Source organism: Crocuta crocuta, unplaced genomic scaffold (genome assembly GCF_008692635.1).
Source record: "Crocuta crocuta isolate KB4526 unplaced genomic scaffold, BGI_CrCroc_1.0 scaffold1, whole genome shotgun sequence".
Taxonomy (NCBI): Eukaryota; Metazoa; Chordata; class Mammalia; order Carnivora; family Hyaenidae; genus Crocuta; species Crocuta crocuta.
Window position 1 is genome coordinate 7025702 of NW_027527930.1, and position 20180 is coordinate 7045881.

Below are 20180 nucleotides of genomic sequence, written 5' to 3' on the forward strand. Positions count from 1 at the left end.
AAAAAAAAAAAAAAAAAGGGCAGGGGTAGGGAGAGAGGCCTGGCTGGCTCAGTCAGTAGAGAATGCGACTCTTAATCTCAGGGTCCTGAGTTTGAGGCCCATGTTGAGGATAGAGTTTACTTAAAAAAATAATAACAAAATAAAATCAATAGATGAAATTGTTGACCTAAAAGATAGACGAGACAAGAAAAAGAGAAAACCATGTCTCCATAATATGAATTCATTGTAAGAAAGTAAAACGTATGATTACCTTTGCTATATCTATCACAACTTCAGAGAGCTTGGGATAGCGTCTTTCAAGAGGTTCTGTTTCCTTGATTTCAGGCAACCTTACTCCAGCAAACACAGGATTTTTATAAAACAGCTCCTGGTGTCTTGGAATTAGATTACCTGGAAGTGAGAACAGCACACATCTCTGTCATTGTACATCATGATAGAAATGGCAAAGAGACAGGTGACGTGGCATGGACAAAAGAGTAGAACGCAGCTTATGGACTTGGACTTGGGGCTGTCTCAGCATGCAAAATCAAACAAAAACAGTGTTCCTATGGTGATGGCACCTGGCAGTCTTCAATAGTGGTTTTGACGTAAGTCAACTCAAGAAAATTAACATTTGTATCTCAACCTACTCATTTAGAAAATTCACAAGCCACTATATATAGAACTGAAGTCATGAGGGAGTGTAGGAAAAGGGTAGGTAAAGAACATTTTATAATCTTTTAGACATAAGTACCAACACTTCATTTCTAACAACAAAGCATAAAGTGCTGATCAAAACAATGAAAATATTACTCGTCATATGATTACAATCTATATAAATCAGTTCTACCCTTTAAGAATTTAACTTGAAAATGAAAATAAATGGTTTTAATTTTAAAAATTTAAATTTTTTTTCAAAAATTTTAAAACCTACTGATTTTGTACCTGTGTCTAAGGTCTGACTTGAGCACTTTTATCTTTTTCTTCAACTTTAGTACCTAATCTAGTATAAAATACATATGAAAATTCTGCTATAAGAAACTACTGTATTGCTTATGGAATTTCTACCTTCGAAACTTAAAATCCAATATTTAAATGACCCCACCCCAAGTATTTTCCCATTATTTCCATTTTCCAAGATCTATCTTCCAATATGAAGTTGGTATTTCAACAAATGTAAGACTTTGATAATCTAGCTTTAAAATTCTGCCCAAAGCACTAACAACAACAGTCATCTCTGCAATAAGATTAAACTACCTAAGAAGTCTTTGTCTCTCAATTTGAAGATGAGGATGAGGGTAATGTCATATTTCACCAAACACTTGCTAACCCACACCCCAAAAAAAGATCATTTGCATCCTCTACATGTGATTTATTGAATGCAAAAGTACAGAGAAAATGTACAGCCTTTGCTCTTTTCTTTGTACAGTGGGGCAGGAGGGTGGATGAGGCATGAATAAGACCATTTGTCAGACAAACTAAAGCCAGGCTGAGAACGAATATACATAGATGAGATTTTTCTGTTTGCTCCCTACCTCCACTTAAAACACATACCATCTCTAATATACTAACAACTAGTAAAATCAATACAAACAAAAACATAGTGGGAAAACCTCTAGAATTTAAAATGCAGATGTATAATCTTACCCAAACAGGTCATAATATGATATAGCTGATCAATATCAGAATCTCCAGGAAAAAGGGGCTCCCCCATGAGCATTTCAGTTACCAGACAGCCAATGGCCCAAACATCAACAGCCCTGAAATTAAAGCAGTGTGGTATAATATCTGGCATCCTACTATGTTTATTGTGACTGTATGTGTTCTGAATATTACTATTTGGTATTTTGGGTATTGAGAATAGTAGTAATAAGCTTTAAATTACTCATAAAAATACATTTCCCTATAAATTTCAAGTACTAATTCCCAATTTTACTTAAGTCAGATTTCCAGAAACTTCAATCACACAACAAGAAGGAAAAGGCTTCTGAAAAGTCAAAACTGTTATTATGTGTACTTTATTCTGGAAATAAGCCTTTTGGGTTTCCATTCAAAGCCTATTCATTCTTTGTTTACACATGATTCTAACAAGGTTGATCTGTCTATCCCACCATACACTGAAAACAGCACAGGAGAAGGTTGTTGGGAATACATATAGTAATAACAAGGGGAACTACAAGCTAATGGGGAAAAACAGAAACATTATCTTAAAAATCAGACACAAAAACTTAAAGAAGAATATGCTGGTGTCATTCACATAGGTACGACTACCTTGAAATTGTTTAAGGTCATAGCTGAATTAGAAAATGGTATAGAGGGGCATCAGGGTGGCTCAGCTGGTTAAGCGTCCGACTTCGGCTCAGGTCATGATCTCATGGTTCATGAGTTCAAGCCACGAGTTGGGCTCTGTGTGCTGACAGCTCAGAGCCTGGAGCCTGCCTCAGAATCTGTGACTTCCCCTCTTCTCTGTCCCTCCCCTGCTCGTGCTCTGTCTCTCAAAAAAATAAACATTAAAAAATATTTTTTAATAAAATAAAATGGTATAAAAGTTACAGTATAACAATAAAATGAGAACTCAGAGTAATCAAGAAAGTATTAATGATGTGTGCACTGAAAACACAGAAAGTGTAGAAAACATTTTTTAATGTTTATTTATTTATTTATTTATTTTTAGAGAGAGATGGTATGCATGAGCATGCAAGTGGGAGAGGGGAATGGGCAGAGAGAGAGAGAATCCCAAGCAGCCTCCGCACTCTTATCGTGGGGCTGGACATGGGGCTGAATCTGACAAACTGTGAAATCATGACCTGAGCTGAAATAGGAGTCGGGACGCTTAACCAACTGAGCCACCCAGGTGCCCCTAGAAAACATTTTAGAAAGATTTCTAACAAAAGCAGTGAATTACCATCCCTTTGTCTTTGAACAATTCATTTATGCAGATAATTCATGCTTTAAAAACATCCCACTCTATGTTTCTATCCCCACCCTTGTCAACTCCACCTTGACTCATTCCAGCAGTGTCAGACTTATCCAATTAATGTTGTCTTCCTTAATAAGTGACAAATACATCTATTTCCAACCCATTGTAGAAAGCAGACCAAATACACACACAAAAAAAACACTTACTCACCTTGATTTCTCTACCTTTGAAACAAGCATGCTCACCCCAATTCACTGTATGCACACACACACACACACACACACACACACACAACGTTTAAAAGGGAAGCACCAAAAAGAACAAGTAGTCATAAAGTTGCCTAAAAGTAAACTTAAGAAACACAACAGATAAACAAAGGGGAAGGGGAGGAAAAATAAGATAAAAACAGAGGGAGACAAATCATAAGAAACTCTTAAATACAGAGTACAAACTGAAGGGTGCTAGAGGGGTGTTGGGTGGGGGAAATGGATAAATGGGTGATAGTCATTAAGGAGGGCACTTGTTGGCATAAGCACTGGGTGTTCTATGTGATTGATGAATCGCTAAATTCTATTCCTGAAATCATTTTACATTATGTGTTAACTAAATTGGCTTTAAATTTTTTTAATAAATAAATAAATAAATGAAGTTCCCTAAATGTAAAACTTCCTTTCAGTGTTAAAGGGATCTTTCATTATATTAGAAACACATTCCGTTTTATCAAGAAAAAAGTGTTAAATCTGCTCTCCCGGCTCCACCCCCTTTGTTGATGTCTTACTTGCCATACTTGACATCACCGACCAACAGTTCTGGAGCTCTGTACCATCGGGTTGCCACATAATCAGTGTAAACTTCCCCAGGGGCTGCCAATGTTCGTGCAAATCCAAAATCACATAACTTGACAACACCAGATTGGGAGACTAATATATTCTCAGGCTTTATATCTCTGTGTATGATCTAAGACAAAAAGCAAAGTATGACATATCAATTGGCACATCAAGCTAAGTACATTATTTTTTGAGCACCTGCCATGTGTATGGTACTGTTTTTGTCTCTATAACGACTACAAACAAAAGCATATAAAATTCTTCCTGGCTTTAAAGAAACTGGGACCTAGCTGGTCAAGAAAGAACATTTATGTTTGAAATTTCACTTAAACAAAGGTATTGGATGAAATATATATTACTAAATACCAAATCAATTGTTCTGTTAATGACTGCTCTCAAGACTAAGAGAGTAACACTGTCACTGAAGACTAGAATAGTCATGGGAAATTTTTATGAAAGATAGGTGTCTAACTCTATGTGTGACCTGGATAAACACAGAAATGGAAGGACAATCCAAGTGAAGGTAACAAGAAGAGCAAAAAAAAGCAAAGACGAAAATAGATCAGGAAACTCTGGGGAAGTGTTTTTCCTAGAGTAGAGGTTATATATTAGGGTGGAAGGCTGCCTCAACCTCCAGCCTGGGGAGTCTGAGTTGGTGTCAAGGCCATGGGAACCCAAGGAAGTGACATAACCAATATGGTATTTATAGATGTTGGCTCATAAACAAACTAAATCAGAAAAAGGGACTAAAGGCCTGGAGTAGGGCAGTGGGACAACTATCTGAGGATAAGGGCCCAAATGAGGCTGGTGTTCCGAGGAATGCAATGGAAAGAGATTCAAGTCAGAAATATTTTCAATCAAGAATCAACAGAAACTAGGAAGTAATCTCAGATATTTTACGTAAACCTGGGAATCTAAAATAATGGTGGTTCCAGCAAAAAAAGAAAAGTCTAGAAAAAGTTGGTTCTGATGGAACAATAAGTAGTTTAGTTTTAGGCATATGGGCTTTTAAGTGGATTGTTGAGCACTCACGTGGAGGCATTCATCAGGCAATTAGAAATGTAAAAAGAGTAAAATAAGGTCAGTGGTTAAGATTTCTAAAGGAGAGACGGCGGAAGGAGAAAACAGGACAGTGGGAGAAATACAAAAAACTCTACAGCTAGATAAAACAAATAATCAGGCTTCATTCTCTAATATAAATAAGCTTCATTTGAATTTCTTAAAAATATGTTTATTTTAGGGGCGCCTGGGTGGCTCAGTCGGTTAAGCATCCGCCTTAGGCTCAGGTCATGATCTCGTGGTTAGTGGGTTTGAGCCCTGCGTCGGGCTCTGTGCTGACAGCCAGCTCAGAGCCTGGAGCCTGCTCCAGATTCTGTATCTCCCTCTCTCTCTGACCCTCCCTTACTCACGCTCTCTCTCTCTCTCTCATAAAAACACTTACACACATACATACACTAAACTCTGGTTTAATATGCACAGCTGAAGTATTTAAAGTTGAAATGTACTGATGTCTGCAACTTACTTTCAAATGCATAAAGAAATAAGACAGAGTAATGGGTAGATAAATGGATGACTAGATGAATAAATGTGTAATAAAGCAAATATAGCAAAATGTGAACAAGTATAGAGTCCACATGGTAGTTATATGGGTATTCATGGACACTCTTTCAACTTTCGGTATAGCCTAAAATTTTCATAATAAAATGTTGGGGGAAAGGATACAGGTTATTATGAAACATGAAAATTGGCAATATCAAAGTAACACAGTTCATTTCAATTATTTTACTGGTCCAAACTTTAGGTTAGGTAAGTATCTCATCAATTAAGTGATGGTATCTGGTGAGTTAATCATTGGCAAAATCATTATTTAACCTAAATACTTACATTGTGACTGTGACAAAATCCAATTCCGTTAATAATCTGAAACAAATACTTCTGAACCAGTTGGTAGTCTAGTCCATTTGGACAGAGCTCCAAGTCATCAAGAATTGTATGGTCAACAAATTCAAAGACTAGGTACCATCGTTTTTTTTTCTTACACACTTCCAACAGATTCACCAGATTTTCATGTCTCAGTTGCTGTTGTAAAAAAAAAAAAATGCAAACTCATCTTTTGAAGACCAAATCATGTAGCAATTAGTCACAATCTAAAGTCTTAGCATAGGGACGCCTGGGTGGCTCAGTGAGTTGAGCATCTGACTTCGGCTCAGGTCATGATCCCACGGTTCATGGGTTCGAGTCCCGCGTCAGGCTCTGTTCTGACAGCTCAGAGCCTGGAGCCTGCTTCACATTCTGTAACTGCCTCTCTCTGACCCTCCCCTGCTTATGCTGTCTTCTCTCTCTCTCTCTCTCAAAAACAAATAAAACATTAAAAAATTAAAAAAATAAAGTCTTAGCATAAGAAAAACGTAAAAATACAAATCAAAACCACAATGAGACACCACCTCACACCAGTCAGAATGGCTAAAATGAACAAGTCAGGCAACAACAGATGTTGGTGAGGGCGTGGAGAAAGAGGATCTCTTTTGCACTGCTGGTGGGATGCAAACTGGTGCAGCCACTCTGGAAAACAGTATGGAGGGTCCTCAAAAAATTAAAAATAGAACTACCCTACAACCCATAAATTGCACTACTAGGTATTTATCCAAGGGATACAGGTGTGCCATTTTGAAGGGACACATGCGCCCCGGTGTTTATAGCAGCACTATCAGCAATAGCCAAAGTATGGAAAAAGCACAAATGTCCATCAATAGGTAAATGGATAAAGAAGATGGGGTATATATATATACATGTATATATATATATATATACACACACAATGGAGTATTACTCGGCAATCAAAAGAATGAAATCTTACCATTTGCAACTACGTGGATGGAACTAGAGGGTATCAGGCTAAGCAAAATTAGTCACTCAGAGAGACAAATATCATATGACTTCACTCATATGAGGGCTTTAAGATACAAAACAGATGAACATAAGGGAAGGGAAGCAAAAATAATATAAAAACATGGCGAGGGACAAAAACATAAGAGACTTTTAAATATGGAGAACAAAGGGTTGCTGGAGGGATTGTGGGGGGGGGCTAATGGGTAAGGGGCTTTAAGGAATCTACTCTTGAAAGCACTGTAGCACTATATGCTAACTAACTTGGATGAAATTTTTAAAAATTAATTCAATAAAAATGTTTAAAAAAGAAAAACATAAATAAAATTCATAAACAGTATAAATTGTTAAAAATATATTTTGGTTTTTCAATTATAGTCAAAAGACCATACTGTCCCATTCTCCTCTCAGATAATACAATAAAGCCAATGAGAAAAAAAAAAATGTAGCTCCATCTTTGATGGAACTAAGCAGGATCTAGACCCCTACCACTACAAATGTGGTAGGAATGCCAAATCCAGTCAAGGTGAAACAGAAGTTTAGGAAGATACCAAGAGATCACCTGTGGCTAAAAAGCTGGTAGAGCCAAGTAATCCAAAATTGGTAACATACCCTGAAAAGAAAAAAACAAAAACAAAAACAAAAAACTCCTTCTTTGCTCTAATAGGAACAAGATTCATAGGCTGTCAGTGAAAGCAACCCTCGAACTGAATGGCACCAAGAAACACCAGGGAACAGAGGCCTGAACAATCACACAGAAGCTCATTTGCTGGAAGCAATCTCTTGGTGAGGCCAAATGGAAGGCAAAACACCTCATTTTGAACAAATCAGCAAATATAAGGATAACAGAAGTCAATCCCACAGATCAGACTTGCATTGTAAAGAACGTCATTGTGAACCATGGTGCATTTCTACTAGTCTGAAACAAGATCATGGCCTCTCCCTTAAATGAACCTTCTACAAATACCAAGTCCAGGAAGGGCTCACTTTGTTGCAAGTTAAGAAACAATCAAAAAGAAACCAATCCAGGACCTATTCAAAGATACTGGAAGAAAAGAGGAAGAAAGAAGGAAACAGGTAAACATTCACCAGAAAATGTTGCCAATATAGCCCCAAAAACCCTCAAGGAAAGAGTGATCCAGGAACTTTACATCCAACAAAATTGCCATTCAAGTAAAAGACAACAGTGAAAAATATTGAATATGAACAATGAATTCACTTGTGTGGAACTAAGTCTTAATAAAAACAGGCATCACAATCACAAAACAGAAAGTGAATGTTTAAAACCTAACAAGGCACAAACAATATTACTAACAAATAGAAGAAAGAAGAAAAGATGCAAACAAGAGTGTATGTATGTTGATTTCCTTGTCAATGGGTCAAAATTGTATTTTTAACATGAAATTGTAAATTACAAGGCCAATTATATTTACAGGTTTAATGGTAAACAAGATAAACCAGATGGCTTTGAAAATCAGATGAGTTGGGGTGCCTGGGTGGCTCAGTTGGTTAAGTGTCTGACTCTTGATTTCAGCTCAGGTCACAATTTTAAGAATCATGGTTTCAAGCCCTGTGTTGGACTGTGAGCTGACAGTGCAGGGCCTGCTTGGGATTCTCTCTCTCTCCCTCCCCAACTTGCTCTCTCTATCTGTTTCTCAAAATAAATAAATAAACTAAAAAAAAAGAAAGAAAGAAAATCAGATGAGTAAGTGGGAGAGAAAAGGAAATAGAAACATAATAATTACTTTAGGATTAAGTATATTATATAATGTTATAGTTATAAAGGTAACAAATAGTAAAAACTAAAACCTTTGCAAATTATCAAAGGAAACACATCACTATTTTAGAATAATTTAGAGATTATATAGAAAAGTATTTTTAAAGGTGCACTGAAACAGCATAATATTGCAAATAATAATAACTAATAGTTACATACTGTTTACTATGATCTAGACACTATTCTAAGCACAAAAACCCTATAAGATAGATATTGTTATTAGTCTGATTTACAGATGAGGAAACTAAAGCACACAGAGGTTAAGTAACTTGTCCAAGGTCACACAGCAATAATTGCTAGAGGCAGGATTAGAACCCAGTCACTACTGTGGTCTCTGTCTTTTCCCGACATTGTATTTTTGCTTACTTCTTTCTTCGAGTCCAGAACATCAGCTGCGTAAGCACACCCAGACATGTAGCTGATTTGAATGCAAAATATTTAGATTTCTTATAAAACTAAGGCCACACTTCCTGTTACATCATAACTATAAATGGGCTAAACTCACGTATTAAAATAAAAGATTCCAGATTGAATCACAAAGCACTTTCCAAATATATCACTGGTTAAGTGAATTAAGGTAAATCTATACAATGAAATAAGCGGCAGCAATTGTAAAAAAGGCAGTTTTATGTCTACTGATACACAATAATTGCTAAGATACAATAAGCGAAAAAAGCAAGGTCAGGTCAATGAGTAGACTATGTTGCCGTTTGACACGCATATACACTGCTCCATATACATCCATATTTTTGGATATGAATAAAGTCCTTCTGGTAGATATAGTTGCTTACAACGAAATCACCAGCATACAAAGGTGGCAGGGAAAATCATTCCAATTTTACAGCATAAAATTCACAGCATATTTATGTGTTACCTTTTCAAAAATTAAAATAAGTAGATACAAAAATAAAATATGTATCAATGTGTTAAAAGATAAACAGAAGCACATTAAAATTTATGTAAGAATTTTTGAGCAAACATCAGTTTGCACAGGGCATCATCAAACTGAAAGAGGTTAGGAGCATTCTACCAGAAGCAGCTAAGGGAAAGGCTTGTAGAGCAGATGCAGAAGCAAGGTGAGGAAATTATTTGGTTGGCTATCTTGTAAGTGGTTGCTTTATTTAGGAAAGCCTGGTTTGCTGTTTGTGAGTAGTTGTTTTTAAGTTACAGTATCTTAACTTTGAGGCATTTACAGAAATTGACTCTGGCTTAAGTTTCATTCAGTTTGCTCACATGGGCTGCCAAGGCATTACAGCCATGCCAGTCTAATGGCCTCCTTGTTTGCCCTTTAACAAGCAAAAGCTTTTTATCATAAGCACACACACACACACACACACACACACACACACACACACACAGACTTTTGGTAAACTTAAATCTAAAGAGGTATGGAGAATTCTGGTTTCTGATTCTGTGTGTAAAGACCTTGGAAGTCTCTACTCCCTCCTAACAAGTAAAAAGCAGAATACACAAAAATCAGCAACTCTTCTTGGATCCATAAGAGAAGCCACTGCCCCCAAGATTGGAGAGATACACAGGAAAGTCCAGGGAGTTTGCTGACTGAAGCTGACTCACAGGAGGAAATCTTTGCAGGAACCAATGCCAAGGCAGGAAATCCTGAACTGTAATTGACAAATTCCTGGAAGCACGTGAGGACAACTCTGAAAGTCAAAAACTCCAGAGAAACCAAGTCCCAGAGGGGCCCCCATGATATTATAAGATTATCTCTAGGAGCTCAGCCAGATTCTCGCAGTAAATTTTGGAGAAAAATCTCCTCCTTCCATGGGCAGAGGAGAAAAGAACCACTCTGAAATAGGCCAGAGCTCTGTTCTTCTTCTTTTTAAATTTTCTTTAAGTGTTTATTGTTTGAGAGAGAGAGACAGAATGCAAGTGGGGCAGGGGTAGAGAGAGAGGGAGACACAGAATCCAAAGCAGACTCCAGGCTCTGAGCTGTCAGCACAGAGCCCGACACAAGCCTGGAACTCATGAACCAAGAGATCATGACCTGAGCCTAAATCGGACACTTAACCAACTGAGCCACCCAGGGGCCCCTGAGCTCTGTTCTTCTTAACAAAGCCTGCCCTGGGGGCGCCTTGATGGCTCAGTTGGTTAAGCATCTGACTCTTGGTTTTGGCTCAGGTCATGGTGTCACAGTTTATGAGATTGAGCCCCTCATTGGGCTCTGCATTGATAGTGTGGAGCCTTCTTAGGATTCTCTCTCTCCCTCTCTCTCTGCCTCTATCCCACTCTCTGTCTTTCTCTCTCTCTCTCTCTCAATTAATAAATAAACATTAAAAATAAAAAAATTAAAACAAGGCCTGTCCTCAGCAAAAATTGGTTATGCAGAGTCTAAGCAGCTGTGGTATTATCAGAGCCTAAATGGCCTGGGGAAGGGAAATACTTGGGAAATACTCAACTTCATCTACTCTAGCCATCCTGTCCTACCTAAGGAAGGGAGAAAAAACTGAGAAACATTTGTGAAGTTCACCATTTAGAGGTACAGGCACAATAAAGACTGAGACCTATAGGTCCTTTTCATAGGACTATAAAACTCTTCCCCTCCCTCTCACCTCCACATTCCTAAAGCCTATTTCCAGCAGTTCCTTTTACCCAGTATGTCATGCCCAGCTATCAAGAAAACAGTCCAAAACAAAGGCCACCTGGGTGGCCCAGTCTCGATTAAGCATTCGACTTTGACTCGAGTCATGATCTCATGATCTGTGAGTTTGAGCCCTATGTCGGGCTCTGTGCTGACAGCTAGGAGCCTGGAGCCTACTTCGGATTCTGTGTCTCCCTCTCTCTCTCTGTCCCTCCCCTGCTCACACTCTATCTCCCTCTCTCCCTCAAAAATAAATATACATTAAAAATAAAATAACATAGGAAAGTAGTACTAGATATACCAAAGGCAAAAAACAATTTGAAGAGAAAGAACAAGCACTGAAACCAGACATGGCAGGGATGCAAGAATTTGAAGCAACTATGATTGGTATGTCAAGGGCTCCAATGGGTAAAGTAGACAGCATGGAATAACAGATGGGCAATGGAAGCAGAGAGATGAAAATCCTAGGAAAGAACCAAAAAGAAATGCTGGAGATACAAAGCACTAACAAAATGATGAGTGTCTTTGATGGGCTTTTTTTGTAGACTAGACACACCTGAGGAAAGGACTCTCTGAGCTAAAGGATATATTAACAGAATTCTCAAAAACCAAAAAGGAGAGAACAGAGACAAAGAAAGAAAGAAAGAAAGAAAGAAAGAAAGAAAGAAAGAAAGAAAGAAAGAAAGAAAGAAAGAAAGAAAAGAAAAAAGACTATCAAAAGACTATAGGACAACTATAAAAGGTACAACATACATGTAACGGGGATATCAGGAGAATGAGAAGAAAGAGAAAAAGGAACAAAAGAAGTGCTTGAAACAATAATGATTGACAGTGTCCTCAAAAATTAATGTCAGATACTAAATCACAGATCTAGGAAGCTCAGAGAACACCAAGCAGGATAAATGCCAGGGGAAAAAACAAACAAAAAAACCTACACATAGGTCTATCATTTCCAAAACATAGAAAAATCAAAGATGGAGAAAAAAGTCCTGAAAGAAGCCAGAGGACAAAAAGAGCTTATACAGAAACAAAATAAGAAGTGCATCCAACTTCTCCTCAGAAATCATGAAGTGGGTTCCTGGGTGGCTCAGTCAGTTAAGTGTCTGACTTCAGCTCAGGTCATGATCTCACAGTTTGTGAGCTCAAGGCTCACATCAAGCTCTCTGCTGGCGGCACAGGTCCCTCTTCAAATCCTCTGTCCCTCCCCTACTCACAAATGCTCTCTCTCTCTCTCTCTGTCTCAAAAATAAATAAATTTTTTTTAAAAAAGGAAGAAAGAATGAAAAGAAACCAAGTAAGCAAGAAGAGTGGAGTGAAATATTTAATCTTGAGAGAAAAAATCACCAATCTAGATTTCTGTATCTTGCAAAATAATCTTCAAAAGTAAAGGAGAAATATTTTCTCAGACAAACAGAAATTGGGGAAGTGTGTGGCCAGTGGACTTGCCTTGTAAAAAATGTTAGAAAAATTTAGAATGTTAGAAAAATTTTTTTCTAACATTTTTTAATGTTTATTTATTTTTGAGAGAGAGAGACAGAGCACTAGCAGGGGAGGGACAGAAAGAGAGGAAGACACAGAATCCAAAGCAGACTACAGCTGCACAGAGCCTAACACAGGGTTCTAACTCAGAAACTGTGAGATCATGACCTGAGCTGAAGTCTGATGCTTAACCGACTGAGCCACCAGACACCCCTAAAAGAAACTTTTTAGGGAGAAGTAAAATAATATAGGTCAGAAACTCTGATCTACATAAAGAAAGGAAAGGCATCAAAGAAAGAGTAAGTGAAGGTAAAATAAAAACTTTATTTCTCTTATTCTTAATTGATCTAACAGATAACAATTTGTTCAAAATAATAATGCAACAATGTATTTGATTACATATACTTATGAATACATCTTTTTATATATATGCTTAGGTATGCTTATATATAAGTAAGATGAATGGCAGCAATGATACAAGAGACAGGAGGAAGGAATTAGATTACTTTATTATTATAAAGATACTCATACACCTGTCACGTGGTATAGGATTTACTGAAAGTGAATTTGGATTAGTTGTAAATGTATGTTGCAAATTGTAGGGTAACTATTTGTAAAAAAAATGTTCAAAAAGATATAAAGAAGTATAACTGGGGTACCTGGGGCTCAGTTGGTAAGCATCAGACTCTTGATTTCAGCTCAGGTCATGATCTCAGTTTGTGAGACTAAGCACCGTATCAGGCTCTGCACTGATAGTATGGAGCCTGCTTGGGATTTTTTCTCTCCGTCTCTCTCTGCCCCTCTTCTGCTCATGTGTGCTCTCTCTCTCTCTTTCTCTCTCTCTCAAAATCAAAAAATAAAGTTAAAATAAAAAGTATAACTGATAGGTTAAGAAAGTAGAAAAAATGGAATCATATTAAATACTCAATTACAACCACAAAAGGCAGAATAAGAGTGGAAGACAAAAATAGAAACAAAGAACAAGGTCAACAACTAGAAAACAGTAACAAATATGGTAGATATTAATTCAGCTTTATCATCCTTTGAATGTAAGTGATCTAAGTGTACCAATTAAAAGATGGAGATTTGCACATTAAGTATAAAAATACATATGAATTAAAAATAAGTGGGTGGAGGGGCACCTGACTGGCTCAGTCAGTAGAGGGTGTGATGCTTGACCTCAGGGTTGTAAGCCCCACGCTGGGTGTACAGACTACTTTTAAAAATCTTTTTTAGAATTAATTAAAAACTAAAAGTAAACAGATGGAGAAAATATACCACACTAATCAAAAGGAAGCATGAGTATCTTTCAGAGAGACCAAATGATGAAGTAAGAAAAGTTATTAAAGATAAAGGAGGGCATTACCTAATGAAAAGGGGTCAATCCTCCAAGGAAACATAAGAGTTCTTAATGTGTATGTGCCTAACAACAGAGCATCAAATTTACTAAATTTACTAAATGAGGTAAAAACTGATAGAACTGCAGAGAGAAATAAACAAATTCACTATCATAATTGGAAATGTCAACCATTCCACTCTGAAACACATAGATCCAGCAGGTGGGCAGTCAGTAAGGGTACACACACACAGTTGAACTCAACAACACCATCAATCAACTGGATATAACTGACATCTATAGACTATCCAACAATAGAATTCACATTTTTCTCAAGGTCATATGGAGCATTTACCATGATAGACCATACTGTAGGCCACAAAACACACTTTAACAAATTTAAAGTAATAGAAATCACACAATATCTGCTCTTGTACCATAGTGGAATTAAACTATAAATCAATAATAAAAAAAGATAACTGGAAAATCCCAAAATATGTGGAGATTAAACAACACATTTCTTTTTAAAATTTTTTTTACATTTTAATTTATTTTTGAGAGACAGAGAGCGAGGGCAAGTGGAGGAGGGGCAGAGAGTGAGGGAGACACAGAATCTGAAGCAGGCTCCAGGCTCTGAGCTGTCAGCACAGAGCCTGATGTGGGGCTTGAACCCATGAACCATGAGATCATGACCTGAGCCAAAGTCGGATGCTCAACTGACTGAGCCACTAAACAACACACTTCTGAAATGAAAACAGAGATTATCCATTCCACCTTTCTCTTTCTCTCTCTCTTTTCTTCTTTCTCTGTGCTTTTTTTTAAAAAAAAAATTATTATTTATTTATTTATTAGTTTTTTGAGTGAGAGAGAGCACATGAGCAAGTGAGGGGCAGAGGCAGAGAAAGAAAGATAATCTTTTTTTTAATGTTTATTTTTTAGAGAGAGAGAGAAACAGAACGTGAGTCGGGGGGAGGCAGAGACAGAGACACACACAGAATCTGAAGCAGGCTCCAGGCTCTAAGCTGTTGGCACAGAGCCCAGTGCAGGGCTGGAACCCACAAACCGTGAGATCATGACCTGAGCCAAAATCAGACACTTAACCGACTGAACCACCCAGGTGTTCCTGGGCTTTTATTTTTTGAAAGCTGATGACTACCACATTTGATAGGGGCAGACTAGGTAGTTCAGACCAACTTTCTTATCAAGAATTCTTAAAAAGTTGGACAAAGTATTTTTAAATCTTAAACATATAAAGGACTCAAGAAGAGAGTGAGGAATTATTGCACCAAAATCAAGAACAGGAGAACTCAGAGTTAATTTCAGTACTCAAATCAAAGCTGATTTTGCCATCAGGTAACATACGTGGAACTGAGTTCGGGTATTTGTGGCCTATTGGGGCTGAAAAGGAAGGTAAAGTCAAAGTCCAAATGCATTTCCAAGGTGGGGTCTCTAAAGCCCAGTTTAAGCTGACACCCTAAGGACTACAGTGCCCTAGTAAAAATGGACAAAAATGAACCAGTCCTCACTAGACTTTACATCATCTATAACAGTTTAAGAAACCTCAAACCTTGAATTTATATTAATGTTCTGGACTGGGAGCATCCCCACGCACCTGGCAGAAGTAAATGAATATCCTCTCTGGAGGAAGATAATTTTATTATTTCCAAGAACATAAGACACTATAAAAGCAAGAAACTTGAACTTATTAAGGAGGTCCTGAGCTGGTAGTGTGTCTATACCAGACCAGGGAAAACTTTAATGTATTAATAACTGCTAATTAGTAAAGGTACTTAATTACAAACAGGGTTAAAAGGACTCTAAGGTATATTTCAAAATAGCAAGTACAGAGTAGGTATTACTTTCAGGGCTGAGGGAAAGTGCATAGGAAGTGCATAGAAACATTAGAAGAGCCCCCAGCCACCACCAAGGCTGAGATTCAGACTTCATTCGAGAGAGCGTGACTGCCACAGATTGCCAGTGGTGAAAAAAATTTGCCACAGGACACAAGCCAAAGATGAAGGAAGAGCAGCCAGTTAGGTGGAAGAGAAACTTACCAGAAAGTGGAAAGTGCAGGCAGGCAGAGCTGGTCATGTGAGCTACTGATGTGAGCTGCTAGGCCTCCCATATGGTGATCTCACCCCAGTGCCAAAACAAAAAACAGAAACAAACAAACAAAACAAGACCAGAACCAGAAGGGAAGCCTCTTCTTAAGGACTATAGTGCCCTTCCATGCCCTCTATTGTCAAAGCCTAGTATCACACCGGCTGGCAAAAGAGAAATGTTTACAGAGTCCAGCTCCATTTCCATGAGGTGGGGCAAAAAGGAGTGATTTGAAGCTGAAAGGCAGTAAACTAATTAGCAGCACAGTTTTCATAAATATGGAAGAAGAAAATTAAAATCTTCCCAGGAAGTAAAAATCTTCACGTTAGCCTCAAATTATTCCTAAAAAATGTTTCAAATGTAATCTCCAGCAGAAAAATCAAAGACAACCAGGCATACAAAGAAATATGATAGCACAAGTAAAAACTATCAGAACATAAAGAAAACCAAAGCAGATGCAGAATAAGTTCAGACACTGGAATTATCAGATAGAAGCTATTCTGCTTTAAAAGAAAAAAAAAGTCAGGGCGCCTAGGTGGCTCAGCTGGTTAAGTGTCCGACTTCAGCTTATGAGTCCAACTTCGGCTCAGGTCATGATCTCATGGTTCATGGATTTAAGCCCTGTGTCAGGCTCTGTGCTGACAGCTCAGAGCCTGGAGCCTGTGTTGGATTCTGTGTGTGTCTCTTTCTCCACCTTCCCCTGCTCATTCTCTCTCTCTCTCTCTCTCTCAAAAATAAATAAAAATTTTTAAAAAAGAAAAAAGTCAATCTCAAAAAATTGAGGAAACTTGGGGTGCCTGGCTGGCTTAGTTGGTAGAATACGTAGCTCTTGATCTCCGGGTCATGAGTTCGAGCACCATGTTGGGGGTAGAGTTTAAGTAAGTAAGCCAATTAATTAATTAGTTAAAATTAAAACAAAAAAGCAAAGTTTACAATAAGACAAACAGAACAGGGCACCTGGCTGGCTCAGTGGGCAAAGAATGCTTGATCTCTGGATTGAGTGTAGAGCTTACTTAAAAACAACAACAAAACTTGAAATCATAAAACGCGATATAGTAGATTTAGAGCCAGATAAAAATTTTAGAACAGAAAAGTATAGTAATTTCTGCTTACAATAACAGTAGACTAGGTAATTTATAATAAATAGAAAAGCTGAGCAAAATATATAAAACCACTATTCTAAGGCACAAAAGAGATGAGATAATAAAGAATATCTAGACTAGGCTCTTGAAGACAGAGACCCAGGGAAGTAAGCCAAGCAATTAGTGTTATTGTTATTGTTTTTTAAGACCCTGGAAACCCACCATTTCAGAGAGAAAATTATGCGTCTGAGTGGCACTTTTGACAGTCTTGTGATGTAAGGTAATAGTGATTGGTGTTCAGGGGCCATCAAGATGGAAAGAGGGGGATGGCCCTGATGAAATCCTCTCACTTTGGGTTGGCTCGAAAAGTCCACAAACTATGATAAAGGTGAATAATAAATCATGTCTCTCAGGAACTACAACTCAAATTCAAATTATGTAACTTCCTCAAATTGGATTAAGACGATGGCAGAATGTTAGATTTCCTGGAGTACCCTCAAGAGCCTCCTAGAAGCAAATGTAACTCCTCTCAGGAAAATGAAAATATCATCCAGAGACTCAAACTATGTATACAATTTTTTAAAATTAACAGAGGTGTATCAAAAAGATACTAAAAAACCAAGAGAAAAAAAGCAACCCATTGAAGTAAACATATGGGAGATCCAGATAATAGGTATTAGACACAGGTTTCAGAGAAGACTAATTTAAATAGTTGTGAAAGCACAATAAAGAATTTTGGTACCAAACTGGAAACTATTAAAATCCAATGGAAATATTCAAATTGAAAATTTTATCTTTAATTAAGAAATCAGGGATGTCTGGGTAGTTGAATTGGTTGAGAATCCAACTCTTGATTTCAGCTCAGGTCATGATTCCGTGGTCATGAGATGGAGCCCCATATCAGGGTCTGCATTGACATCAGGAAGCCTGCTTGGGATTCTTTCTCTCTGCCTCTCTCCCTCCTCAAAATAAATAAATAAAGATTTTTAAAAATCAATGCTTAAGTATAAAAGTAGATTGGAAATAGTTGAAACAGAATTACTGAATTGGAGGATAGGTCAGATGAAAATATCTAGAATGAAGCAGGGAAAAATGAAAGGATGAAAAACATAGCAAGAGTGTAAGAGACATTGGCGAGGTCTAATATATGAAACTGAATTCTTAAAAGGAGAAGAGTGATAATAAGACAGTAGCAATACATGAAACAATAACTGAGAATTTTCTGAAAGTGACAAATGACATTATTTTACAGATGCAAGAGACATAAAGTCAAAGCAAATAAATAAAAAGAAACCCACATCAAGGCACATTATCATAAAATTGCTGAAAATCAAAGTCAAAGAGAAAACCTTAATGCATCCAAAAGAAAAAATGACATACTAAGAAACATCTGACAACTCAATGGAAGCAGTGAGAACCAGAGAAACACTGGAATGATATCTTAAACACATTGAATGTAATGAACTGCCAACTTAAAATTCTATATTCTGTGGAAATAATCTTTTAAACAAAAAGTAAAATAAAGACTTTTTTTCAGACAAGCAAAAATGGACAGCATTTCTTACTAGTAGATCCGCTTTAAAGAAAAGAATGTTTTTTTAAATTTATTTTAATGTTTATTTATTTTTGAGAGAGAGAGAGCAGGAGAGGGGTAGAGAGAGGGAAACACAGAATCCAAAACAGGCTCCAGGCTCTGAGCTGTCAGCACATAGCCCCACACAGGACTCAAGCCCATGAACCACGAGCTCATGACCTAAGCTGAAGTCAGACGCTTAATGAACTGAGCCACCCAGGGTCCCCATAAAGAGTGTTTTAAATACAAGGAAAAATGACCCTAGGTAGAAGCTCAGAAATGTGAGAATGGTTGAAGAGTAATGGGAAGAGTAAATATTAGGTATATCCTAATAAATACTGGTTGAACAATTTGGGGAGGGATTTAAATATAGGGAGAATTGAAAAAGAAAACCAAAGCAGGAGGCATCACAATCCCAGACTTCAAGCTGTATTACAAAGCTGTAATCATCAAGACAGTATGGTACTAGCACAAGAACAGACACTCAGATCAATGGAACAGAATAGAGAACCTAGAAATGGAACCATGTATGGCCAACTCATCTTTGACAACATAGGAAAGAATATTCAATGGAATAAAGACAGTGTCTTCAGCAAGTGGTGCTGGGAAAACTGGACAGTGACATGCAGAAAAATGAACCTGGATCACTTTCTTACACCATACACAAAATAAAACATACACACAAAAAAAACCCTCAAAATCAATGAAAGACCTAAATGTAAGACAGGAAGCCATTAAAATCCTTGAGGAGAAAGCAGGCAAGAACCTCTCTGACCTTGGCCACAGTAACTTCTTACTCAACATGTCTCCAGAGGCAAGGGAAACAAAAGCAAAAATGAACTATTGCGGGCTCATCAAAATAAAAAGCTTCTGCACAGTGAAGGGAACAATCCACAAAACTAAAAGGCAACTGGCAGAATGGGAGACGATATTTGCAAATGACATATCAGATATAGGTTGGTATTCAAAATCTATAAAGAACTTATCAAACTCTACACCCAAAAAACAAACGATCCAGTGAAGAAATGGGCTAAAGATACAAACAGACACTTCTCAAAAGAAGATATCCAGATGGCCAAAGACACATGAAATACAAATCAAAACCACAATGAGATACCACCTCACACCTGTCAGAATGGCTAAAGTCAACAACTCAGGCAACAACAGATGTTGTTGGTGAGGATGTGGAGAAAGAGGATCTCTTTTGCACTGCTGGTCGGAATGCAAACTTTCCAGAGTACAGCCATTCTGTACATGGTGGTAATAAGGAGTTGTTCAATTTTTTAAAAAATAGAGATGATTCTTATGGGATACACACTTTTCGATATTTTATGTCAATAAAAATCTGAAAGGAAAAAAGATCTAGACAAAAAAAACAAACTTATAGGGGCACCTGGCTGGCTCAGTTGGAGAAGTGTATGACTCTTGATCTCAGGGTTGTGGAATTGAATCCCATGTTGAGTATAGGGATTACTTAAAAATAAAATTTAAAAACAAAACAAAAGGACCTTAGAAAAGAGCGGCAGTTGGGCAGCAATTGGACTGAATCTGACTTCTCAGGAGCCACAATGGAAGCCAGAGGACAAACAGTGTTATCTTCATTTTGTTGAAAGAAAACACTT

At 37.4% G+C, this 20180-nt stretch overlaps 1 protein-coding gene across 1 annotated transcript in view; it reads right to left on the reverse strand.

Moving 5' to 3' along the window:
* Positions 1 to 20180, reverse strand: part of CDKL2 (cyclin dependent kinase like 2) — a 48685-nt gene that overhangs the window by 22431 nt on the left and 6074 nt on the right. The window contains exons 3-6 of the mRNA XM_077750371.1: positions 5611 to 5805; positions 3678 to 3856; positions 1627 to 1739; positions 251 to 390 (exon numbers count right to left, since the gene is read on the reverse strand). Of these exons, the coding sequence (XP_077606497.1) occupies positions 251 to 390; positions 1627 to 1739; positions 3678 to 3856; positions 5611 to 5805 (627 nt within the window). The remainder of the gene's footprint in view (positions 1 to 250; positions 391 to 1626; positions 1740 to 3677; positions 3857 to 5610; positions 5806 to 20180) is intronic.